Below are 26236 nucleotides of genomic sequence, written 5' to 3' on the forward strand. Positions count from 1 at the left end.
GGAGTCACTGATGATGACATTGAGAGGAGGGAAGACAATGCGTTGGCAGCTGCTTTGCTACTACCCTGAGACTGGGTGAGAGAGGATGAGGAGGATGAAGAGGGCTTGGTCATCCACTCTACCAAGTCGTTGGCATGTTGCGGTTCAACATGTCCAGCTGACGAAAAGAAGGACAAGCATGTCCCATGGCCACGTGCTGATGACAATGCACCGCGTCCACGACCAGCACTGTTGTCTCTAGACACAGAGCCTACTTGCCCTCTTTTATCGGCTCGTGCCTGTCTGCCTCTCCTTGCTGGCCTTCCAGACATGGTAATGGCCTGAAGGGAGTTGGGTAAAACAGCAGTTGGGTAATGTATATTGTGCTAGAGGCACACAACACCCACTAACTCCTGCAGATGCCTTTATTATAGAACACCAGAGATAAAGGGGTATATACAGATGTATACTGTGCTGGAGGCACACACAACTTCCAATAACTCCTGCAGATGGCAAGTGGTCTCAAATACAGAACAGCTATGTAGGTGGATATAGCGGTATGTACTGGGTACAGAGCACGCAGACAGCACGCACTATCTCCTAACACTACTGACTGCAAGCTCTATTATTAAAGATAGATCACTAGCTATATAGGTGAGGTGAATATAGCGGTGTATACTGCGGTCAGGGCACAGACAATAACCACTACACAACAGCAAGATAGAAAATCGGCCGAGAACGATCGGTGTGTACTGTGTTGAAGGTACACAGAACACCCACTGCTTCAGACGCCAACACACTACACGAGGCCGCCGCGATGGCGGCCTTATATAGTGTGGGGCGTGCACTACACAGCCTGAGCTATGATTGGCCACAGGCATCCTGCCTGTGGCCAATCATGGCTCTCCTCGCTGCTGGCGCTGCGATTGGCCAAGCATGCGGGGTCACAGTGCATGCTTGGCCAATCATGAGCCAGCAATGCACTGCGCCATCGCAGTACATTGTGGGCCGTGAGCGCCACACGAATTTGACGCGAACGGACCAAAATGTTCAGATTTCGCAGAACGGACGAACAGCCAATGTTCGAGTCGAACGTACGTTCGACTCGAACACGAAGCTCATCCCTAGTAAGGAACATTCTTCCCACTGATCACCAATGTAAGGAACGTTCTTCCCACTGATCACCAATGTAAGGAACATTCTTCTCACTGATCACCAATGTAAGGAACATTCTTCCCACTGATCACCAATGTAAGGAACATTCTTCTCACTGATCACCAATGTAAGGAACGTTCTTCTCACTGATCACCAATGTAAGGAACATTCTTCCCACTGATCACCAATGTAAGGAACATTCTTCTCACTGATCACCAATGTAAGGAACGTTCTTCCCACTGATCACCAATGTAAGGAACATTCTTCTCACTGATCACCAATGTAAGGAACATTCTTCTCACTGATCATCAATGTAAGGAACATTCTTCCCACTGACCACCAATGTAAGGAACATTCTTCCCACTGATCACCAATGTAAGGAACATTCTTCCCACTGATCACCAATGTAAGGAACATTCTTCCCACTGATCACCAATGTAAGGAACATTCTTCCCACTGATCACCAATGTAAGGAACATTCTTCCCACTGATCACCAATGTAAGGAACATTCTTCCCACCGATCACCAATGTAAGGAACATTCTTCCCACTGATCACCAATGTGAAGGGCCCTTTCTTTCACTGTGAAAACGGTTCCTCATGCCTGCAGCCGACTGATGACATAAGGTACTATATGTATCCAAGGGGTAGGGACCTTAGATTGTAAGCTCATTGAGTTTATCAGTCAAGAGGTAACCACCATTGGGTTTTACGTAAATTCCTCTGACCTTCTTCAATCATGAGCCATTGATGAGTTTTATTCCAGCTCCTCAATCACACATCTTCCATTGTCTGTTATTCTTTTTACCTAATTTCACTCTCACGGTCTCTCTTTCGTAGATGAAAGCTGATCCATCTTATTTTGGCTCCAACCAAAGCAACATCCCAGAATTTTTCCTGTCCAGCATATCTTCAGTCTACGAGGTCCGGCTGCTTCTGTTCATGACATTTACCGTCGTCTTTATCACCACCATCTTCGGCAATGCCATCATCGTATTAGTCATACAGTTGAACACCCGTCTGCAGACACCAATGTATTTTTTCCTGACCAACCTTTCCGTTTTGGACATCTGTTACTCCTCAGTCACCGTCCCTAAATTGCTTGATATCCTCCTCGCTGACAACAGGCGAGTTCCATTCGCCGGCTGTATTTTGCAGATGTATTTCTTCCATGTCCTAGCGAGCTCAGAGATGTTTCTCCTCACGGCCATGGCCTACGATCGATATGTGGCAATATGTGACCCCTTACGCTATGCGATTCTAATGAGGAGGGTGGTAAGCTTGCCACTTGCCACGTGTGCCTGGTTGGGTGGGCTCCTCCATTCCACCTTTCACACCGCCTTCATTTTGAGACTTTCCTTCTGCGGACCCAACCAAATGGACAACATTTTCTGTGACGCCACCCCGCTGATTAAATTGTCATGTTCAGATGCTACACTTGACGAAATCATGCTTACCGTGACGCCGGGTATTCTTGGTCCCTCCTGCTTTATGGTAGTCCTCCTTTCTTATGGTTACATCATAAGAAGCATCTTGAAAATCAAATCCGGGGAAGGCCGGCGTAAGACCTTTTCCACATGTGCCTCACATTTAATAGTGATCTCCATATTCTACGGGACGGGTATTATCGTCTATCTTCAGCCCATGTCTGTCTACTCATCTGGCAATCGCTTTATTACCATTTTCTATGCCGTCATCACGCCCATGTTAAATCCTATCATCTACACACTGAGGAACAAGGACGTCAAAGGGGCCATGCAAAAGCTACTGTTCCCGCAGACCATGGCACAATAAAGTAACATAATAATAACTTTCTGATTGGGTGTCAATGAATATTGGATAATTCAGACTTATATGACATAGGTGTAGAAGAAGGCCATACGCTGATGATGTCACTACTCCATACAAGCTTTATTGATCCACAAACAACATACAGTATGTCCTTGCCTAAGAACCGCCCCTCACTGCCGCATTTCCCCCCGGTGGCAATCATAGAGCATTGCACTGCATACTTGGTATCAGGAGTATGGACGGGCTCTTTTGCCGTCACATAATATATTTCAGCGGTTGATGACGGGTTGGATCATTGGGGGGGTGCTGCATGGTGCAGATTATATGATAGGTGTGTTAGTCTGAAGATTACAACTTCCGGAATCAAGCATTGGGTGAAAGGAAAGGGGAAAAGTAAAGGGGAAAGGGGGAAAAGGAAGGGGGGAAGGAAAGGGGGAAAATGGGAAAAGGAAAGGGGAAAGCAAAAGGAAAAGGGAAAAAAGGAAAGAAAAAATAAAGGAAAGGGGAAAGGGGGAAAAAAGGAAAGGAAAGGGGGAAAAAGGAAAGGGAAAAAGGAAAGAAAAAAAAGCAAAGGGGAAAAGGGAAAGAAAAAAAGGAAATGGGGAAAAATGAAAGGGAAAAAGGGGAAAGGGGAAAAAAGGAAAGGAAAGGGGGAAGAGGGAAAGGGAAAAAGGAAAGCAAAAGGTAAAGGGAAAAAGGAAAGGAAAGGGGAAAAATGAAAGGAAAAGAAAAAAGGGAAAAGGAAAAGAAAAAAGGAAAGGGGAAATAGAAACGTAAAGGGGAAAAAGGAAAGGGAGAAAAGGGGAAAGGAAAAGGGGGGAAAAGGAAAGGGAAAGGTAAAAAAGGAAAGGGAAAAGGAAAGCAAAAGGGAAAGGGAAAAGGTAAAGAAAAAAGGAAGGGAACAAGGAAAAAGGAACGGAAAAAAGGAAAGGAAAGGGGAAAAAGTCAAAGGAAAAGATAAAGGGAAAAAAGGAAAGGAATGGGGAAAAGGGAATGAAAAAAGGAAAGGGGAAATAGAAACGGAAAGGGGAAAAGGGAAAGAGGGAAAAAAGGAAAGGAAACAGGAAAGGGGAAAAAAGAAAGCAAAGGAATAGAAAAAAGGAGGGGAAAAGGAAAGAGTAAAGAAAAGGAAAAAGGAAGGAAAGGAAAGCAAAAAGAGGAAAGCAAAAAATAAAAAAGGAAAGAGAAAAAGAAAAATGAAAGAAAAAAGGAAAGGAAATAGGAAAAGATAAATTGAAGGGAATGAAAAAGGAAAGGGAAAGAAAAATTGAAAAAGGAAAGAAAAAAGGGAAGGAGAAAAGAAAAGGAAAAGGGAAGGAAAAAATGAAGACAAAGGAAAGGCAGGTAAAATGGGAAGAGAAGGGAAATGAAGGAAAGAGGAACGGGGGGAAGGAAAGGAAAGGAGAGGAAAGAGAATGAAGGTGGGAGAGAAGAAGCCAGAAAAGAGGGGGGGAGGAAGGAACAAAGGAAAGGGAGGGTAAAAGGAAGAAGAGGAGTGAAAGAAGCAAGAGAAGAAAAGAAGAAACCCACAACAAAGTCCAATCAATTAGCCACCAACCGAATGGAAGCCACCAGATAAAGTATCAAGTTTCAAATTGTTATATAGTTGCACAACAAATATTTTCTTTTTTTTTCTAGTTCACTTTATTCTTAAAAAAACTAAAATGTTTTGTTTTTTAATATTTATACATAATGACAATTTTTTTTAATAAAAGAGTAAATACATTTTATCTTTTTTAAATTCTTCTTCAAGGTGTTAGATTAAACGAACCTAAAGGCACTCAGAGGACTCCTGAGCTCCGGTGTGTAAATATAGATAAGGAGTATATAAGCTGTTATATATCCAAAAAAAAAAAAACGTCACTTTGTGGGAAGATGGCGGGTGAGGGTCCAGAAGGCATCTGAAGTGGCACCACATCGGGTCATGACATTACGGTGCAGTTGAGAAAATAAAGGACGCTCTCATTGGCTGTTGTCAGCATCGTCGCCTTTCTTCCCGCCAGTTGTAGCGATTTAATAGACCCGCTATACTTCCAATTCTTTTTTTTTTTTTTTTATTAAAATTGTAATACAATAGAAAAAACATAAATGAGTGGTTTCAATCGGTCACAAAGAAATGGCCTAATAAAACCTGGTGGAATCATTTAATTTGCCTATTTTTTTTCCATTTGCAATTAGATTTTTCAATAAAGTATATTAAATCTGCCAATGTATTGCCAAATTTCAAATTAACAATCGACCGAATTCTGGCATTGATGGAACGCTGGGGATCTTCTGGGGAACACTTGTGTGAGATTCCCAGTAGATGGAAAGCGATTGGAATTTCCTGGAAGTCGTCACGTGTATGGCCAACTTAGGGCCTTTCTCCTTTTTATGGCACTGTGAAGATATCTGATACAATGTAACTTTTTGCACTGAATAAATCGTTTGTTTTGAGGAAGATGAAGAGACAGGCTCTGCGGTCTTCTTCTCCGTACGGTGTGAAATCACAATCGGTATGACTGAAAGAGAATTAGGAACAATGCTGTAAATCTATCGCTGACAATACGATGCCGCGCGGTTCTGAAACAAAGTAGACATCTTTGGACTGAGAAATGGGGGGCTGGACTTAGTATATACTCCAGGGGGCGGAGCTTACCCAAGCGCAATGGCATATCGGAATACCTGTGTTATCACATGACTGAACGTAGGGGGCGTATGTGGAACACCGAGCTGTTCTCATCTCTGCCATGGAGGGGTTTTTCGTTTGGGGGGTTCTTTATTTTTAAAAAAACCATAGGATGAGTTGGTGGAACATTGGACCCAAGAATGGATGAAACCAAGCTTGAAATCCAACACGTTTCAAGGGCTTCTAACCCCCCCCCCCCTTCATCGGGGCCCCTGTGTTGGTAGTTGTTGGAGATAATAGTGGACACTGGGTTGAGTGACGGGTCCAGTTCTCAATATATAAGCCCTGATGATGGGGCCCTCGAAACACTCCGGATTCCTCATCTGACCTCTTGTCAGAATATAAAACTTTGCTGGACTCTAGATTTGCGATACTCATCTTTTGTATCCCCCACAGTAAAAATACATGGGTTGCCATGCTGACAAGATGTCTACAATTATTATTATATATCCTGTATATCAGGGCTCGAAATTTCAAGTCCTGAGCTACTAGCCAGGCCTCAAGGGTTACCCGACACCAGTTGCCCCACCCAACCCCTACCCTGCCCCGCCCCTAATTCCGCCCCTAAACACAGCCTCATAAATTATATCATGAAATGGCATGATATGACTTTTTTATGCAAAATTAAGTTATAAAAATAAATATTAAAGAAAATATTAAAGAGGAAGTAAACCCTGATGAGTTTACTTCCTCTTTCATTCCCTGCAAAGGCAAAGCATAATGGACTACTATGCATCGCATCGCATCGCATCGCATCGCATCGCATAGTACTCCATTATGTGTTACTTACCTGACACAGGAGCCAGCGAAGTCGCCGCGGTCCCCTGTAGTCCGCCGCATCCATCTTCTTGGTGGGGTCTCGCAGCTCCGCTGCTGTCATTCGGCGAAGCCGCGATGACGTCACTGCCGCTCATGCGCACGGGAGCCGACACGCGCGGCAGCTCCGTCGTTGAGAATGCCACGCTCAGTGCGCCGCTGTCTACGGCGCATGCGCCGTAGACAGCGGTGCCTGTTTTTGGGCAAATATCTCCTAAACCATATAGGTTTAGGAGATATTTCTTGGACCTACAGGTAAGCCTTAATCTAGGCTTACCTGTAGGTCAAAGTGGTTTGTAAGGGTTTACAACCACTTTAAAAACTCTATCAGTGCAGCCTCACCTGTGCCCAACAATGCAGCCTAACTGTGCCCATCAATGCTGATTCAACTGTGCCCATCAATGCAGCCTACCTGTACTCATCAATGCTACCTCACCTGTACTCATCAATGCAGTCTGACTTTGTCCATCAATGGAGCCTCATCTGTACTCATCAATGCTTCCTCACCTGTACTCATCAATGCTACCTCACCTGTACTCATCAATGCTGCCTCACCTGTACTCATCAATGCAGCCTCACCTGTACTCATCAATGCAGCCTGCTTGTGTCCATCAATGCAGCCTACCTGTGCCCATCAATGCTGCCTACCTGTGCCCATCAATTCTGCCTACCTATGCCCATCAATGCTGCCTCACCTTTGTCTATCAATGCCGCCTACCTTTGTCCATCAATGCTGTCTGCCTGTGCCCATCAATACTGCCTACCTGTGCCCATCAATGCTGCCTCAACTTTGTCCATCAATGCCACCTACCTGTGCCCATCAATACTGCCTACCTGTGTCCAACAATGCAGCCTACCTGTGCTCATCAATACTGCCTATCTGTGTCCAACAATGCAGCCTACCTGTGTCCATCAATGCAGCCTACCTGAGGCCTATCAATGCAGCCTCACCTGTGCCCATCAATGCAGCCTACCTGTGCCCATCAATGTAGCCTGCCTGTGCCCATCAATACTACCTACCTGTGTTCAACAATGCAGCCTAGCTGTGTCCATCAATGCAGCCTACCTGTGTCCATCAATGCAGCCTACCTGTGTCCAACAATGCAGCCTACCTGTGTCCAACAATGCAGCCTACCTGTGTCCATTAATGCAGTCTACCTGTGTCCATCAATGCAGCTTATCTGTGCCTACCAATGCAGCCTCATCTGTGCTCATCAATGCAGCCTCACCTGTGTCCATTAATGCAACCTACCTGTGTCCATCGATGCAGCCTCATCTGTGCCCATCAATGCAGCCTCACCTGTGTCCATTAAGGCAACTTACCTGTGTCCATTCCATCATTGCAGCCTCATCTGTGTCCATCAATGCTGCCTCACCTGTGCCCATCAATGCTGCCTCATCTGTGTCCAACACAGAGCTCCCAATCAAAGCCCACGCTCTCCAGCCAGGGGATTATGGTGAGGGGGGGGGGGGGAATTATGGTGTGGGGTTGTTTTTCAGGGGTTGGACTTGGCCCCTTAGTTCCAGCGAAGGAAACGCTTAAGGTGTCAGCACACCAAGACATTTTGGACAATTTCATGCTCCCAACTTTGTGGGAACAGTTTGGGGATGGCCCCTTCCTGTTCCAACATGACTTCCCACCAGGACACAAAGCAAGGTCCATAAAGACATGGATGAGCGAGTTTGGGAAATAAGCTGGAGGAGATCAGAAGGGAAAGCATTATTTATGGGAAGATGCACATTTTTGAAACTCAATATCATCCAGTTGGGGTTTACATCTTTTTAATGTAACATACTAACAATATAATTCCCTATAATAAAATAGCTCCATTTGGTGTGTATTATACAGTTTCTTGGACATGTGCAATTCGCTTCGTTCCGAGTTTGTTTTTTGACAAAATTCGACAAACTCGTTAATTTTCGGAAATATTCAAATTAACAAACACCCTTTCAAGAAATTTTTCTGAAAATTTTGAAAATTCGAAAATTCGTAAATTCGAAAATCTGAAAATTCAAGAGATGGAAAATCCAAAAATAAGAACGAAAATTTGAAAGCCCAAAATAATAACTAACTAATATTACTAACTATTAAATTATAGGTATTGGAATTTCCTTTCAAATTTGGCTGTTAGTGAATGTAATGAATATGAATTAATCCGAAGTTACAAATTGTCCAAAATAGCAAATTCCGCATCTAAACAAATGGAACGTAATGAATTAATAATAATAATAATAAATAATAATAATAATAATAATAAAAACATTTAGATGCAGCATGCTTAAGTTCGGGTAAATGCATTTTCGTTACTTTCATAAACATCCAATTTTTAAAGGAAATTCCAATACCATAGTTAGCTATTATTTGTGATTTTTGAATTTACGGGTTTTCGAATTTTCAGGTTTTCGTTTTAATTTTCGGATTTTCGTTCCCTTGAAATTTTTGGCTTCTCATTCTTATTTTCGAGTTTTGGAATTTTCGGAATAATTTATTAAACAGGTTTTCGTTACTTTGAATATTTCCCAATTAACGAAATTTGTCCAATTTTTTTGAAAAACGAATTCAGAACGAAATTAGTTATTTATTCAGGTTTTCAAATTTTCGAATTTTTACATTTGCAAATTTTTGAATCTCCGAATTTTCAAATTTAAGAATACCGCATCTAAACGAATGGAACATAAGGAATTCAAATTTTTCCGAAGTTCCGACTTTATTCAAAATAACAAATTTCGATCATAATGAATGACCCAGAAAAACTAAAAAAAAACAAAAACAAAAAAAAATGAATTAAACGATAATGAAGGAATTTTTCGGCAGTGCACATGTCTACAGTTTCTGACAGCAAGGATATTTAACACAATAGGAAATATATCCCCTATAAGAAATTGGTCACAGTTCCTTGGGGGTGGGTGTCGCCTCCTGTTCATAACTCCTCGGGGGCGGGGTTGTTTTAATATCCTCTGTACCAAAAACCATTAACGTTCCAGGAACATTTGCACCTGAGGGATTTGTCTTTTTTTTATTAACTATACAATTATAATATACTGAACACGGTATTCACCTCCGTAGTGGAAATATTTGATCCCCCACAGCAAAAGTGTCGGATTGAAATGAAGTTTTGCTATTTCCTAACTGACCTGTAAAACAGAGAATTAGAAGATTATTTTGCTGTCTCGCCTTTATGCATTTTAATGCAGAACTATACTCACCTCCAGCGGTGCCGTGTCCATGAGCGCCCAACGCCGGCCGCTGACATCTTCAACTGGCCTTCTTATGGGTACATGCACCGGAGTTCATTTATCTCAACAGGTGCTGAAATTGTGTACCGAGCTGAGCATGCGCAGCTCCCTGTACATGCACAAAACACTAAGGCTTCATGCACACAGGGCGGTCAAAAAAGTCGTTCTGAATATCGGACTGCTGGCAGGAAAACGCTGCTTTAAAAACCCGATTTTATCAGCGTTTTGCATCGCCGTCAATGCACGTTTAACAGCGCTAGCTTTTAGCTGCGCTTCTCTGCCTCTATTCAAAATCAATGGTTTCCTATGGGAGTCCATTGATTTGAATAGAAGTTGCACCAGTGCCTTCTGCCGGGTTCCTCTGCTCTTTTGCTAGCTCTTGCCCGGTCTTCTCCGTCATCTTCTTCCCTCTTCTCTTCTTGCGAGGTTGATGCGACGCTCTCTCCCGCTGTAATGCCGTGTGCACGGTGCGCAACAACTTATATTGGCATGGGGCGTGGTCACGGATGATGTCATCCTGGGGAGCCCGCCCCTTATGACGTCAACGTCCCATCATGCCCCGGGTGGTGCGCAACAACTTATATTGGCATGGGGCGTGGTCACGGGTGATGTCATCCTGGGGACCCTGCCCCTTATGACATCACCATCATGCCCCGGGTGGTGCGCAAAGACTTAAATTGGTATGGGGCGTGGTCACCGGGTGATGTCATCCTGGGGAATCTCGCCCCTTTTCATGTCACCACCTGGGGCATGATGGGACGGTGACATCATAAGGGGCGGGATCACGGGATGACATCCCCCGGTGACCACGCCCTATGCCAATATTAGTCGTTGCGCACCACCCGGGGCATGATGGTGATGTCATAAGGGGCAGGGTCCCCAGGATGACATCACCCGTGACCACGCCCCATGCCAATATAAGTTGTTGCGCACCACCCGGGGCATGATGGGACGTTGACATCATAAGGGGCGGGCTCCCCAGGATGACATCATCCGTGACCACGCCCTATGCCAATATAAGTCGTTGTGCATCACGCACATGGCATTACAGCGGGAGAGAGCGTCGCATCAACCTCGGAAGAAGAGGGAAGAAGACGATGGTGAAGACCGGGCAAGAGCTAGCAAGAGAGCAGGCAAAAGAGAAGAACCAGGCAGAAGGCACCAGACAGCGGGAGAAGAACCGGAGAGCGCGGAGAAGAGAGTGGAGAAGTCGGAAGAGACCCCTGGAGCTGTGTAGTGTGTTTTGTTTTTGACACTTTTTTTTTCCAGGTGAATGGGTAGGGGTACGATGTACCCCATACTCATTCACATAGGGTGGGAGCCGGGATATGGGGGCCCCCTTTATTAAAGGGGGACTCAATGCTCCTTTTACAGTGTTAACCCTCGTTTAGCGCCTTTTACCAGTGTCTGGCGTTTCCAGGACTGCTCTTGAACGTAATTTTATGGCGTTCAGAAAACAGCCCATAAACTCCACTGCTGATAAACGTCCAAAAACATCCATGTGTGCATGGACACATAGGATAACATAGAGCTCCAGTGTGCATGGGGCCTAAGGGGTCTATTTATAAAAAAAAAATTGCTTAGCCATTCATCCAGTGAAAGCAGATTCACTCGTCTGTGCAAATAGAGGCAAAGGACAAATGTACTTAGGCTATTTCCTGTGCAGATTGAATGTTTTCCATTGACTTAAAATGGAAAATATCACATTTGGCCACTAGAGGGCTCTAAGTATTCTTGGAAATTTCTCTGATCCTTAGCGCCATCTAGTGGCCAATTGTGAGCCCCTCCCGCCGCTTTGCTCTCTGCCCGGGGATGATGTCACTGTTACAAATGAATATCTGAGTTTGCAAAGACATTTAATGCACACAAAGTAGACTTAAATCGTTGTGCCTATGAGGCGTATATTAAAATATTATTTGTCTTATTATTATAATAATTTTTTTATGCCCTGGAGCTCAGCTTTAACCCTTTCCCATAAATTCTAATAAAAAAAATGAAGTTCAACAAATAGGGTGACCTACCAATGACCCCACTGGTGCGGTTTGTGGGTGAATGTTGGTCTCCTACCAACAAAGACAAGCGGAATGACCGATCCACCCTGAAAACGATGAAACTCACTGCATCGTTTATGGTCACCGTTATTTTTTCACCATCTTTCTTGAGAAACCTGGAAAGACATAAAAATAAACTCAGGGACTGTAGAGGTGCTTTGGATGCCCCCCCCCCCCCCCTCCAGAATGGCCCCAACCATATTTTTCCAGATAAAATTAGCTATTTGGGTGCCTCTGCCCCCCCCCCCAACCGGTCAGGAATGATGACCTACGTTTTGGATCATGTATTTGGCTCCTCCTCCTTCCCAATGGGTGAGCGGAGCCGGGGAAGAAAGACCTACCTCCCACGATGAAGATGAGACTTCCCTGCTAAGGATTTAGGTCCTGGTGCCCAACCTGAGACATGTGGCCCTTTGGGCACTTTTTGTTTGGGCCTTACGGCCCCTGCAGACACTAATCTGTTTCTCCTAATGCTAAGGGAGAAGGGGAAGAAGGAGTTAATTAGGGTCGATTAGAGTTAGATAAGGGAAGTGGACATGGCGAGCCCCCCCAATTATCTCCCAGCACAGGGATCCTTCATCCATGTGGGGAGCCTCTTCTCATTCTCTTACCCGTCTAGTTCAAAAGAAGAATTCCAGTTATAGGCCGTCAGATCCGAGCCCCGCGTGACCGCCACCTTGTCTTCCCCGATTTCCACTTTCAGCCCCAGCTTAGCGTTGAGTAAACCAAATGTCCCGAAACTCCGGTCACCCGCCAATCTGCCGTTCAGTGTGACACCTGCAGGGGGCACCATGACATGCATTGTAAGAAAACTGCCCGGAAAAAAAAGGTTCAGCAACTCTTCCTAAATTTATGGAAATTAGACTTTCATTTCACTATGGCGAACCGCAACATCAAAATGCCTGTCGCCCCCCCCCCCCCCCCGCCCCCAACCCTGCATGTCACACTATGGCTTTGTTTATCAACAAAGCCATGTGATCACTGCTGAGGAAAGTGGAAAGATAGTGCAGGACCTGTAGGGTTATCTTGATTGTATTGTTATCCTAATTGCTGTCTGGGTTGGGCTCAGCCCCTCCTTCTCTGAGCTGGCCACTCAGCTGTTGGGTAATTGCCAGTTCCCAACTCTCTCCACAGTTACTCAGTTGTTGATGATATCCTGCTCGTCAGTCCTGCCTACTTAACCACTTAAGGACCGCCGCATGGCAATGTACGTCGGCGCAATGGCACCGACAGGCACAAGCACGTACATGTACGTGCTTGCCTTCCAGCGGGTGGAGGGTCCGATCGGACCCCCTCCCGCTGGCTGCGGCAGTCCCTTTCGCTGCAGGAGCAATCCGGGATGAGGGGATGGCCATTGGTTTCTGGCCATCCCCTCTCGATCGCTCCTGATGAATGAGAAGCTTTCCCTGCTGTGTATAGTAAACACAGGCAGGGAGGAAGTGATGTCATTCTCCTCAGGGGCGGTCTTTTTGACCGGACTGCGAGGAGAAGAGAGAAAGTAAGTGTGCACCAACACTACACTGACATGTAGGCACAAAACCCCCCCCCCCTCCGATCACCCCCCAAATCTATAGCGCTAGGTACCCCCATATACTACCCAATAATGGTTTTAACCCTCGATTGCCCCTAGTTAACCCTTTCACCAGCGATCACCGTATAAGTGTCACTGGTGACGCTGGTTAGCCAGTTAGTTATTTAGGTTCCCCGTCAGGTTTTTATATAGCGTCAGGGACCCCCATATACTACCTAATAAAGATTTTAACCCCCGATTGCCCCTAGTTAACCCTTTCACCAGTGATCACCGTATAAGTGTTACGGGTGACTCTGGTTAGTTAGTCTGCTTCTTATAGCATCAGGGCACCCACCATTTATTACCCAATAAAGGTTTAACCCCCTGATCACCCGGCGGGTGATATCAATTAGGTTTTAGGGTCAGGGTCTGCGTCGCCCCAGGCAGCGCTAGGTTAGTGCCAGTACCGCTAACACCCACACGCAAAGCATACACCTCCCATAGGGCTATAGAATCTGAACAGATCAATATCTGATCTGATCAGATCTATACTAGCGTCCCCAGCAGTTTAGGGTTCCAAAAAAACGCATTGTTAGCGGGATCAGCCCAGATACCTGCTAGCACCTGCGTTTTGCCCCTCTGCCCAGCCCACCCAAGTGCAGTATCGATCGATCACTGTCACTTACAAAACACTAAACACATAACTGCAGCGATCGCAGAGTCAGGCCTGATCCCTGCCATCGCTAACAGATTTTTTTGGTAGCGTTTTAGATTTAAATCCGGAAGGCAGTGCTTGGATTTCGGGGTCCCGTATGTAGCTAGGTTCCCAAAAAGTCCCCCACATGTGGTATCCCCGTACTCGGGAGAAGCAGCAGAATTTATTTTGGGGTGTAATTTGACTTATGCCCATAATATGTGTGAGCAATATATCATTTAGTGACAACTTTGTGCAAAAAAAAAAGAAATGTAATATTCCTGCAACTTGTGGCAAAATATAAAATATTTAATGGGCTTAACATGCCTCTCAGCAATTTCCTTGGGGTGTCTACTTTCCAAAATGGGGTCATTTGGGGGAGTTTTGTGCTATTTTTGCATTTTATGGCCTTCGAAACTGTGATAGGTAGTGAGGAGTGAAATCAAAAATTTGCACCCTTAGAAATCCTGAAGGCAGTGATTGGTTTTCGGGGTGCCGCTAGACTCCCAAAAAGTCCCACATATGTGGTATCCTCGTACTCAGGAGAAGCAGCAGAATATATTTTGGGGTGCAATTCCACATATAACTATGGCATGAGCAATATATCATTTAGTGACAACTTTTTGTAAACTTTTTTTTTTTTCGTGTCATTATTCAATCACTTGGGACAAAAAAAAAAAAATATTCAATGGGCTCAACATGCCCCTCAGCAATTTCCTTGGGGTGTCTACTTTCCAAAATGGGGTCATTTGGGGGGGGTTGTACTGCCCTGCCATTTTAGCACCTCAAGAAATGAGATAGGCAGTCATAAATTAAAAGCTGTATAAATTCCAGAAAATGTTCTCTAGTTTGTAGACGCTATAACTTTTGTGCAAACCAATAAATATTCGCTTATTGATATTTTTTTTACTAAAGACATGTGGCTGAATAAATTTTTCCCTAAATGTATGACTAAAATTGAGTTTATTCGATTTTTCTTATAACAAAAAGTAGAAAATATCTTTTTTTTCTCAAAATTTTCGGTCTTTTTCCATTTATATCGCAAAAAGTAAAAATCGCAGAGGCAATCAAATACCATCAAAAGAAAGCTCTATTTGTGGGAAGAAAAGGACGCAAATTTCGTTTGGATACAACATTGCATGACCGCGCAATTGCCAGTTAAAGCAGCGCAGTGCGAAATTGTAAAAAGACCTCTGGTCCTTAGGCTGACAATTGGTCCGGGGCTGAAGTGGTTAAGCAGTCCAGCCCAAAGGATCTCTGCCTTCACCTTGGTCAACATCACAGAGACTATCTCCTGCATTCCTGTTAAAAGACTTGCTTTGCTGACATCCCTTCTGGCTCCAGATCCTGCTTGTTGTTTTACTACCGGCTCCCTGACGTTTGGCTTGGCTGACTATCAGTTTTGGTTCCTGAACTCTGGCTATGTTTGTTCTTTTTACTTTTATTATTAAACAAGTGTGATTTAACTGTACTTCTGTCTCGGTGTGATTTCATGGTTTCTGACAACTCCTTCTCTCTGGCACTACGCAGATCTACGGACTCTCGGCGGGCGAGCGGGCGGGCCTTGACGCCGAGCACCTGCATATTCGCGTACCAGAGTGTGAACAATCAGCTTCTAACTTCAGCTTGTTCTATTAGGCCCCATTCACGGTAAAGTGCCACTCGTTTTAGCGGGGCATTACGGCTGTTCAGGCTGCGCTTTTGCAACGATTTTTTTGTTTGTGCTTTGACCCCAAACAAGGGGTTAAAAACTCCCATGTCGCTGCGCCCTCTTCAGGTGCTTTGGAAGCACTGCCCATTCGTTGCGATGGGTAGGGGCGTATTGGGGGCGTTGTATACAGCACTCCTAACCTGCCCAACAGATGCTGCTTGAAGGACTTTTCCGAACATCCCGCAATCGCACCGCCCCCTGTGTGAAAGCACTCATTGCAGAGTATGGGAGGCGGTTTTCAGGCGCTATTTCTAGCGCCAAAATACCTGAAAACAGTGTGAAAGGGGTCGTAAAGTGATTCTAAAGTCTTTTTTTGTTTTTTTGTTTTTTGCTATTAATTAGTTATTAAAAATAACAAACATGTCACACTTACCTGCTCTGTGTAGTGGTTTTGCACAGAGCAGCCCCGATCCTCCTCTTCCTGGGTCCCTCACCGGCGCTTCTGGCCCTTCCCTCCTGCCGAGCACCCCCCACAGCATGCAGCTTGCTATGGGGGCACCTGAGCCGAGCCGCTGCTGCGTGTGCCCATTCAGTCCTCATTGGCTCACTGACTTTGAGAGCAGCGGGAGCCAAGAGCATCCGCTGTGGGTTTCAGACAATCAAGCGGGAAAGTCCCGAACAGCCAAAGGCTCTTATGCAACATCGCTGGATCGAGATGGGGCTCAGGTAAGTATAAGTGGGGGGCTGAGAGGGGAGGGGCACACAGAAGGTTTTTTATCTTAATGCATAGAATGCACCTTCTGCCTTTACAGAGGAACTGCAGTCCGCTCACATAATTTGTAAGAAAAACATCTTTGCCATTCTGAAGCTTCCCTCCAACCACTTTGCATATTATTTTATATATACTGCGATTCTGTACTTGCCAAATATGCTGCAGAAATCTCCCTCTAATGAGTCTGGCTGCAGCCATTTTAACTGTGGACAGCTGAAGCTGCTGCCTGTTTACTTCCTGGATTTACACAGACACACAGAGGCACACCTCCAGCTCTGCATCCCTGCAGCTCTCATTGGCCCTCTTATGACTCATCCTCCCTCCCTTCCTGGCAAACACTCATGAGAGTGAGAGAGAGAGAGCTGTGCATGATGTCATAAGACTAGGCTAATGACCAGACAAGAAACAGGAAGGTATTTACTTGCAGAAAAAAAAAAATATTTACAATCCAAAGTTATAACAACAAGGGCAGAAGATTTAATAGATGGAAGGATGAAAAAATGACTGAAGTTCCGTTTTAAGTTTTGACAATAAAACCTGGAAGCTGATTGGTTTCTGTTATGCTGCGTACACACGGTCGGACTTGCCAACAGGATAACCTCTGTCGGCATTTCCAACTGAAAAATTTAGAACATGTTCTCTAATCTCTATCTAAGTCCGTTGGAAATTCCGACAAAAAAAGTCCGATGGGGCATACACACGGTCGGAATTTCCAACCAAAGGCTCCCATTTGACTTTTTCTGTCGGAAATTCCGACCGTGTGTACGCAGCATTAGAGGGATTCAGCACTCCTGAAATTGCTAAGATATTGGGGCACGATCATGGAGCCAGCAAACGTTTTGTTGCACATAGACAACAGGGGCTGCAAGAAACGTGTTGAGAAAAAAAACCTTCATTCACTAACAAAGGTTTGAGAAGAATCTAACATGAGGCTTCAAGGAGCCCAAAATTCTCCAGTGCTTTCAAATTCGAGAACTGCAGCCTACCTGGAGTGCCCAGAAGTACAAGGTGTTCAGAGACATGGCCAAGGTAAGTGGGGCTGAAACCCGACCACCACTGAACAAGAGTAGTAAGAAGATCCGGCAACACTGAACAAGAGTAGTAAGAAGAGCCGGCAACACTGAACAAGAGTAGTAAGAAGATCCGGCAACACTGAACAAGAGTAGTAAGAAGAGCCGGCAACACTGAACAAGAGTAGTAAGAAGAGCCGGCAACACTGAACAAGAGTAGTAAGAAGAGCCGTGTCATGAAAAGGTCCACCCGTTGGTGGCGCTGTTTATCTTTTGGACTGTAGTACCGGCGCTCACCAGCGGGTGTACTCCGGCAGTGTGGAGCAGACAGCATCTGCTCCGATCAGCTGTCACGTGAGATTAATCATCAGTCTTATATATACCCGGCAAGCACTAATATGCTTTGCCTTGGTATCTCTCTCTGCAAGTGCCCTGACCGCTGGAACCTGAACCTGAACCTGAACCTGAACCTGAACCTGAACCTGAACCTGAACCTGAACCCTGAACCCTGAACCCTGAACCCTGAACCCTGAACCCTGAACCCTGAACCCTGTACCCTGTATCTACCTGATCTGTCCCTTTCCTATCCTGAGCCCATCCTGGACCTGTTGTCCCTCCTGCTACCTAGATCCCTGCTCTGCAGCCGATCCATCCGTCCTTACCCATTGACTGATTCCCCGGTATATGACCTCGGCCTGGCTTTCATTGACGTCTCCGGTAGTTCCCATTTATTGTATATATATTTCTTGCTGTTGTGGTTGGTTGTGCACTGTATGTTTTCACTTTCTTTTATAATAAACACTTGTTATTTTCATTCACATTCGTTCTGGGTTTCCTCTGTGCAGTCCACACAGTCTGGTCTAACAATTCCCTGACAGTATACCAAGGCCATCCCTGACCAGACGTGGCTGCATTGAGGAACCATCCCGACCTGTGAAGTCGGCCAATATGGATTTCAATGAAATCTTGTATTATTCTCTGCTGGCCGAAGAGGATGGTGAATATTGTCGCCAGCTTCTAAAAGGATGGACTAGTGACCAGCTGATGGAAACCATCCGATCAGCTCATTCCCTGGTGGATCAGGGCTACATGTCATTTGAGGATGTGCAGCCCTTGATCCAGTTATGTGCAAAGCCAGCCCTGTCATGTTATCCCGAAGGAAGTGATGATTTTTCTCCCCCCTTCAATTTGGGCCAAGTTGAATCTCTGGTATGGTTGTTAGAGGATGATCCAGCCTATTTCATGGAATGTTATTCCTCTTGTCCACGGCAGGTGTTGTCTGATTGCATCCATTCAGTGCAATCTCTGGTTAGCCAGGCTGTGTGCGAATCAGTGTTTGTTCAACCTGTACTACAAGCATGGTCAGATCTCCTGCGTTTAGCCAAGCCACAACACTCCAGCCCTGTCATTAACCACCTTCCTTCCCAAGTGTCTATCTCCCCATTGCCTATGGCAACCTCAGCTACAGCCCAGTCTACTCCACTTCCTACCAAATACTATTATCCTGTCACCAAGTGTTGCACCTATCCTGCCTTCAATCCACCCGCCTCTTCTCCTCCACCTGTAACAGTCCCACAGAACCCTCCTCCTGCCACTGTTCCTTGGTCTTCCTTTTGCCCAGATACTTTCTTTTCTTACAGCCCTGCACCTACCTACAAAGCTGCAGTGGCTAAGTCAAAAAAGAAACGAAAGTTCTTTCCGACCCGCACAATCCTGCCAGTAACTCAACCTGCCTCCGCACCAACCAACCCAGTCCCAGCCACCCAGCCTGACGTCCCAGTCTCTGCTACCCAGCCTGACGTCCCAGTTTCTGCTACCCAGCCTGATGTCCTGCTGCCTACCTTCCAGTCCAACGTGACAGCCTTCCAGTCTGATGTTGTGCCACCTGCCTTCCAGTCTGATGTCGTGCCACCTGCCTTCCAGTCTGATGTCGTGCCGCCTGCCTTCCAGTCTGATGTCGTGCCACCTGCCTTCCAGTCTGATGTTGTGCCGCCTGCCTTCCAGTCTGATGTTGTGCCACCTGCCTTCCAGTCTGATGTTGTGCCACCTGCCTTCCAGTCTGATGTTGTGCCACCTGCCTTCCAGTCTGATGTCGCGCCACCTGCCTTCCAGTCTGAAGTCGCGCCACCTGCCTTCCAGTCTGATGTCGTGCCACCTGCCTTCCAGTCTGATGTCGTGCCACCTGCCTTCCAGTCTGATGTCGTGCCACCTGCCTTCCAGTCTGATGTCGTGCCACCTGCCTTCCAGTCTGATGTCGTGCCACCTGCCTTCCAGTCTGATGTCGTGCCACCTGCCTTCCAGTCTGATGTCGTGCCACCTGCCTTCCAGTCTGATGTCGTGCCACCTGCCTTCCAGTCTGATGTCGTGCCACCTGCCTTCCAGTCTGATGTCGTGCCACCTGCCTTCCAGTCTGATGTCGTGCCACCTGCCTTCCAGTCTGATGTCGTGCCACCTGCCTTCCAGCCTGATGTCCCGGCCTTCCAGCCAGACGCCTTCCAGCCTGATGTCCCGGCCTTCCAGCCAGACGCCTTCCAGCCTGATGTCCCGGCCTTCCAGCCAGACGCCTTCCAGCCTGATGTCCCGGCCTTCCAGCCAGACGCCTTCCAGCCTGATGTCCCGGCCTTCCAGCCAGACGCCTTCCAGCCTGATGTCCCGGCCTTCCAGCCAGAAGCCTTCCAGCCTGATGTCCCGGCCTTCCAGCCAGACGCCTTCCAGCCTGATGTCCCGGCCTTCCAGCCAGACGCCTTCCAGCCTGATGTCCCGGCCCTCCAGCCAGACGCCTTCCAGCCTGATGTCCCGGCCCTCCAGCCAGACGCCTTCCAGCCTGATGTCCCGGCCTTCCAGCCAGACGCCTTCCAGCCTGATGTCCCGGCCTTCCAGCCAGACGCCTTCCAGCCTGATGTCCCGGCCTTCCAGCCAGACGCCTTCCAGCCTGATGTCCCGGCCTTCCAGCCAGACGCCTTCCAGCCTGATGTCCCGGCCTTCCAGCCAGACGCCTTCCAGCCTGATGTCCCGGCCTTCCAGCCAGACGCCTTCCAGCCTGATGTCCCGCCTTCCAGCCAGACGCCTTCCAGCCTGATGTCCCGGCCTTCCAGCCAGACGCCTTCCAGCCTGATGTCCCGGCCTTCCAGCCAGACGCCTTCCAGCCTGATGTCCCGGCCTTCCAGCCAGACGCCTTCCAGCCTGATGTCCCGGCCTTCCAGCCAGACGCCTTCCAGCCTGATGTCCCGGCCTTCCAGCCAGACGCCTTCCAGCCTGATGTCCCGGCCTTCCAGCCAGACGCCTTCCAGTCTGATGCCCCGGCCTTCCAGTCTGATGCCTTCCAGTCTGATGCCCCGGCCTTCCAGTCTGATGCCTTCCAGTCTGATGCCCCGGCCTTCCAGTCTGATGCCTTCCAGTCTGATGCCCCGGCCTTTCAGTCTGATGCCTTCCAGTCTGATGCCCCGGCCTTCCAGTCTGATGACCCGGCCTTCCAGTCTGATGCCTTCCAGTCTGATGACCCGGCCTTCCAGTCTGATGCCTTCCAGTCTGATGCCCCGGCCTTCCAGTCTGATGCCTTCCAGTCTGATGCCCCGGCCTTCCAGTCTGATGCCTTCCAGTCTGATGCCCCGGCCTTCCAGTCTGATGTCTTCCAGTCTGATGCCCCGGCCTACCAGTCCGTTGCCTTCCAGTCTGATGTGCCTACTGTCCAGCCTGATGTGCCTGCCTACCAGCCTGACATCCCAGTGCCCGCCTTCCAGCCTGACGTGCCGCTGCCCGCCTTCCAGCCTGATGTGTCGCTGCCTGCCTTCCAGCCCGATGTGCCAGCTTGCCAGTCTGATGTGCCGGCTTGCCAAATTGATGCCCCAGCTTTCCGGCCTGACGTTCCAGCTTTCCGGCCTGACGTTCCAGCTTTCCGGCCTGACGTTCCAGCTTTCCGGCCTGACGTTCCAGCTTTCCGGCCTGACGTTCCAGCTTTCCGGTCTGACGTTCCAGCTTTCCAGCCTGGTGCCCCTGCTTGTCAGCCTGGTGCCCCTGCTTGTCAATCTGTTGTCCTTGCTTGCCAGCCTGATGTTCCAGCTTGCCAGCTTGATGTCTCTGCTTGCCAGCCTGATGTCTCTGCTTGCCAGCCTGATGTCTCTGCTTGCCAGCCTGATGTCTCTGCCTCCCAGTCTGATGTGCCCGCTGTCTGCCCTGACGTGCCCGCTGTCTGCCCTGACGTGCCCACTGTCTGCCCTGACGTGCCCGCTGTCTGCCCTGACGTGCCCGGTACCCAGCTTGACGTGCCCTCATCCATGGTGTGGTTTGAGGCCATTAACCTGGGACAATTACACCTAGTTGGAGCGTCCGGAGGCCGCTCCTTTGAGGGGGGGTACTGTCATGAAAAGGTCCACCCGTTGGTGGCGCTGTTTATCTTTTGGACTGTAGTACCGGCGCTCACCAGCGGGTGTACTCCGGCAGTGTGGAGCAGACAGCATCTGCTCCGATCAGCTGTCACGTGAGATTAATCATCAGTCTTATATATACCCGGCAAGCACTAATATGCTTTGCCTTGGTATCTCTCTCTGCAAGTGCCCTGACCGCTGGAACCTGAACCTGAACCTGAACCTGAACCTGAACCTGAACCTGAACCTGAACCTGAACCCTGAACCCTGAACCCTGAACCCTGAACCCTGAACCCTGAACCCTGAACCCTGTACCCTGTATCTACCTGATCTGTCCCTTTCCTATCCTGAGCCCATCCTGGACCTGTTGTCCCTCCTGCTACCTAGATCCCTGCTCTGCAGCCGATCCATCCGTCCTTACCCATTGACTGATTCCCCGGTATATGACCTCGGCCTGGCTTTCATTGACGTCTCCGGTAGTTCCCATTTATTGTATATATATTTCTTGCTGTTGTGGTTGGTTGTGCACTGTATGTTTTCACTTTCTTTTATAATAAACACTTGTTATTTTCATTCACATTCGTTCTGGGTTTCCTCTGTGCAGTCCACACAGTCTGGTCTAACAATTCCCTGACAAGCCGGCAACACTGAACAAGATACATACGTTGAAACGTCAAGACTGGGCCAAGAAATATCTGAAGACAGATTCTTCAAAGGTTTTATGGACTCATGTGATGAGAATGACTCTTGACGGACCAGGTGGAAGGTCCTGCGGCTGGATCAGTAATGGGCACTTCCACTCAGATGGCGGCAAGGTGGAAGTGGGTTACTGGTATTATTAAAGATAAGCTAGTTGGATTTTTTCAGGTTAAAGGTAGACTCCCAAAGCTACTACCGGTTTTTAGAAGACACTTTCTTCAAGCAGTGGTACAGGAAAAAGTCTGCATCTTCCATGAAGACCATGATATTTATGCAGGACAATGCTCCATCGCATGCATCCAAGTGCTCCACTGTGTGGCCAGCCAGTAAAGCCTTAAAGATGAAAGAATAATGACAAGAACTTGTGGGCCCTTTTTTAAAGCGGAGTTCCACCCTAAAGTGGAACTTCCGCTCATCGGAACCCTCCCCCCCGCTGGTGTCACAGTTGGCACCTTTCAGGGGGGAGCGGGGTGCAGATACCCGTTTAAGACAGGTATTTGCACCCACTTCCGGGCATAGACTCCCACGGGAGTCTATGCCTCTTCCTGTCCTGGTGCGTGGTCTGCTGGGACACACACGGGTCCCAGAGACAGTGCGGACCATTCCTATTGCGTTGCGCGACTCGCGCATGTGCAGTAGGGAACCGGGAAGTGAAGCCACAATGCTTCACTTCCTGATTCCCTCACCTAGAATGGCGGTGGCAGCAGCCGAGAGCCGAGCGATCGATCGGCCTCGGCTGCCGACATCACTGGATCATGGGACAGGTGAGTGTCCATTTATTAAAAGTCAGCAGCTGCAGTATTTGTAGCTGCTGGCTTTTAATATTTTTTTTACAGTGAAATCCCTCTTTAACCAGGAGATTTATGGTGAAGGAAAACAGTACACCGCTCTGTACTGTTGCTGGGAGGCTGTGGTTGCTGCTGCCCAAAAAAGTTGATCATCAACAGATCTAGAAACAGACAAACTCCATGAATGGAAGCCTTGTGGTTGGTGGCTACATTGGTCACTGATTTATTTATTTTTTTTAAATGTCAGAAATTTTTATTTGGAAATTTTGAGTTGTTTGGTTAATATTTTCATGGGAGATGGGAAAATTTTCATTTTGCATTTAGTTGCATAATAATTCTGCACATGTTGATATTCTTCTAAGAAAGCCAAAACCTCACTTTTACTTTCTTAAATATTCAGGTTTGATGTTTAATAACATTTTGGATTGACCGAAAGAACTGTAGATGTTCAATAATGAAATGAATTCTCAAAAATGCAACTTGCCTAATAATTGTATATATTTGATACAATGTTTCAGGAGTTCTATACATTCCTCTAAACCAAAACATGCAACACAGCCAGGACCTCCAGACACATTAGGGAACCCCCGGGCTTCCTAATCCCACTTCTGCGCGTTACTGGTATGAATTTATTGATCAACAAAACCAATGAGATCACCATATCAGTGCTAATTATAGGTAAAAAAAAAAAATGGGTGAAACATAAACCAGTTTCATTCATCCCTCCTGGTCAGTCTTTATTTCTCAGAAGAGCCCAACAGGAGTCCTACCAGGACACAAGCCCATCCAGTGCATACCACTCCCACCCCTAACTATGGGGGGAGGGGAACAACTCACCTGAGGTGGTGTCATGTATTAATGTCATATAAACGTCATCTGCCCCAGAGACTTGAATGCAAACGTGCTCACGGGCTTTGGGCTGTTTAACAAGAACGTGGAAGACTTCACAATCATCTGGCAATAAGAAAATATCTACTTTAGATATCAGACAATTAAAAGACAAGGAATCAGGACCTCCTTCTTCCTGCTGGTGATCCCTCTAGAGATATAGAGATCTATATAGAGGAATCAGGACCTCCTTCTTCCTGCTGGTGACCCCTCTAGTGATATAAAGATCTATATAGAGGAATCAGGACCTCCTTCCTCCCGCTGGTGACCCCTCTAGTGATATAAAGATCTATATAGAAGAATCAGGACCTCCTTCCTCCTGCTGGTGACCCCTCTAGTGATATAAAGATCTATATAGAGGAATCAGGACCTCCTTCCTCCTGCCGGTGATCCCTCTAGTGATATAAAGATCTACATAGAAGAATCAGGACCTCCTTCCTCCTGCTGGTGACCCCTCTAGTGATATAAAGATCTATATAGAGGAATCAGGACCTCCTTCCTCCTGCCGGTGATCCCTCTAGTGATATAAAGATCTATATAGAGGAATCAGGACCTCCTTCCTCCCGCTGGTGACCCCTCTAGTGATATAAAGATCTATATAGAGGAATCAGGACCTCCTTCCTCCTGCTGGTGACCCCTCTAGTGATATAAAGATCTATATAGAGGAATCAGGACCTCCTTCCTCCCGCTGGTGACCCCTCTAGTGATATAAAGATCTATATAGAGGAATCAGGACCTCCTTCCTCCTGCCGGTGATCCCTCTAGTGATATAAAGATCTCTATAGAAGAATCAGGACCTCCTTCCTCCTGCTGGTGACCCCTCTAGTGATATAAAGATCTATATAGAGGAATCAGGACCTCCTTCCTCCTGCCGGTGATCCCTCTAGTGATATAAAGATCTATATAGAAGAATCAGGACCTCCTTCCTCCTCCTGGTGACCCCTCTAGTGATATAAAGATCTATATAGAGGAATCAGGACCTCCTTCCTCCTGCCGGTGATCCCTCTAGTGATATAAAGATCTATATAGAGGAATCAGGACCTCCTTCCTCCCGCTGGTGACCCCTCTAGTGATATAAAGATCTATATAGAGGAATCAGGACCTCCTTCCTCCTGCTGGTGATCCCTCTAGTGATATAAAGATCTATATAGAGGAATCAGGACCTCCTTCCTCCCGCTGGTGACCCCTCTAGTGATATAAAGATCTATATAGAAGAATCAGGACCTCCTTCCTCCTGCTGGTGACCCCTCTAGTGATATAAAGATCTATATAGAGGAATCAGGACCTCCTTCCTCCTGCCAGTGACCCCTCTAGTGATATAAAGATCTATATAGAGTAATCAGGACCTCCTTCCTCCTGCCAGTGACCCCTCTAGTGATATAAAGATCTATATAGAGTAATCAGGACCTCTTTCCTCCCACTGGTGATCCCTCTAGTGATATAAAGATCTATATAGAGGAATCAGGACCTCCTTCCTCCTGCTGGTGACCCCTCTAGTGATATAAAGATCTATATAGAGGAATCAGGACCTCCTTCCTCCTGCCAGTGATCCCTCTAGTGATATAAAGATCTATATAGAAGAATCAGGACCTCCTTCCTCCTGCTGGTGACCCCTCTAGTGATATAAAGATCTATATAGAGGAATCAGGACCTCCTTCCTCCCACTGGTGATCCCTCTAGTGATATAAAGATCTATATAGAAGAATCAGGACCTCCTTCCTCCCGCTGGTGACCCCTCTAGTGATATAAAGATCTATATAGAAGAATCAGGACCTCCTTCCTCCTGCTGGTGACCCCTCTAGTGATATAAAGATCTATATAGAGGAATCAGGACCTCCTTCCTCCTGCCAGTGACCCCTCTAGTGATATAAAGATCTATATAGAGTAATCAGGACCTCCTTCCTCCTGCCAGTGACCCCTCTAGTGATATAAAGATCTATATAGAGTAATCAGGACCTCTTTCCTCCCACTGGTGATCCCTCTAGTGATATAAAGATTTATATAGAAGAATCAGGACCTCCTTCCTCCTGCTGGTGATCCCTCTAGTGATATAAAGATCTATATAGAGTAATCAGGACCTCCTTCCTCCTGCCAGTGACCCCTCTAGTGATATAAAGATCTATATAGAGTAATCAGGACCTCTTTCCTCCCACTGGTGATCCCT

The 26236-nt window shown here is 46.9% G+C and overlaps 2 protein-coding genes across 3 annotated transcripts in view; one reads left to right on the forward strand and one right to left on the reverse strand.

The window, feature by feature from the left end:
- Window positions 1-3033, forward strand: part of LOC143958019 (olfactory receptor 4E2-like) — a 26730-nt gene extending 23697 nt beyond the window's left edge. For both annotated transcript variants that reach the window (XM_077467462.1, XM_077467461.1), the window contains exon 2: window positions 1974-3033. In XM_077467462.1, the coding sequence (XP_077323588.1) occupies window positions 1974-2927 (954 nt within the window). In that variant the 3' untranslated portion in view covers window positions 2928-3033. The remainder of the gene's footprint in view (window positions 1-1973) is intronic.
- Window positions 3021-26236, reverse strand: part of LOC143958058 (inter-alpha-trypsin inhibitor heavy chain H3-like) — an 87041-nt gene continuing 63825 nt past the window's right edge. The window contains exons 24-28 of the mRNA XM_077467513.1: window positions 24022-24138; window positions 12308-12473; window positions 11667-11812; window positions 9468-9543; window positions 3021-5425 (exon numbers count right to left, since the gene is read on the reverse strand). Of these exons, the coding sequence (XP_077323639.1) occupies window positions 5296-5425; window positions 9468-9543; window positions 11667-11812; window positions 12308-12473; window positions 24022-24138 (635 nt within the window). The 3' untranslated portion in view covers window positions 3021-5295. The remainder of the gene's footprint in view (window positions 5426-9467; window positions 9544-11666; window positions 11813-12307; window positions 12474-24021; window positions 24139-26236) is intronic.

This window comes from Lithobates pipiens, unplaced genomic scaffold (genome assembly GCF_037356315.1).
Source record: "Lithobates pipiens isolate NorthernLeopardFrog02 unplaced genomic scaffold, aLitPip1_a1.2 Scaffold_56, whole genome shotgun sequence".
Lineage (NCBI taxonomy): Eukaryota > Metazoa > Chordata > Amphibia > Anura > Ranidae > Lithobates > Lithobates pipiens.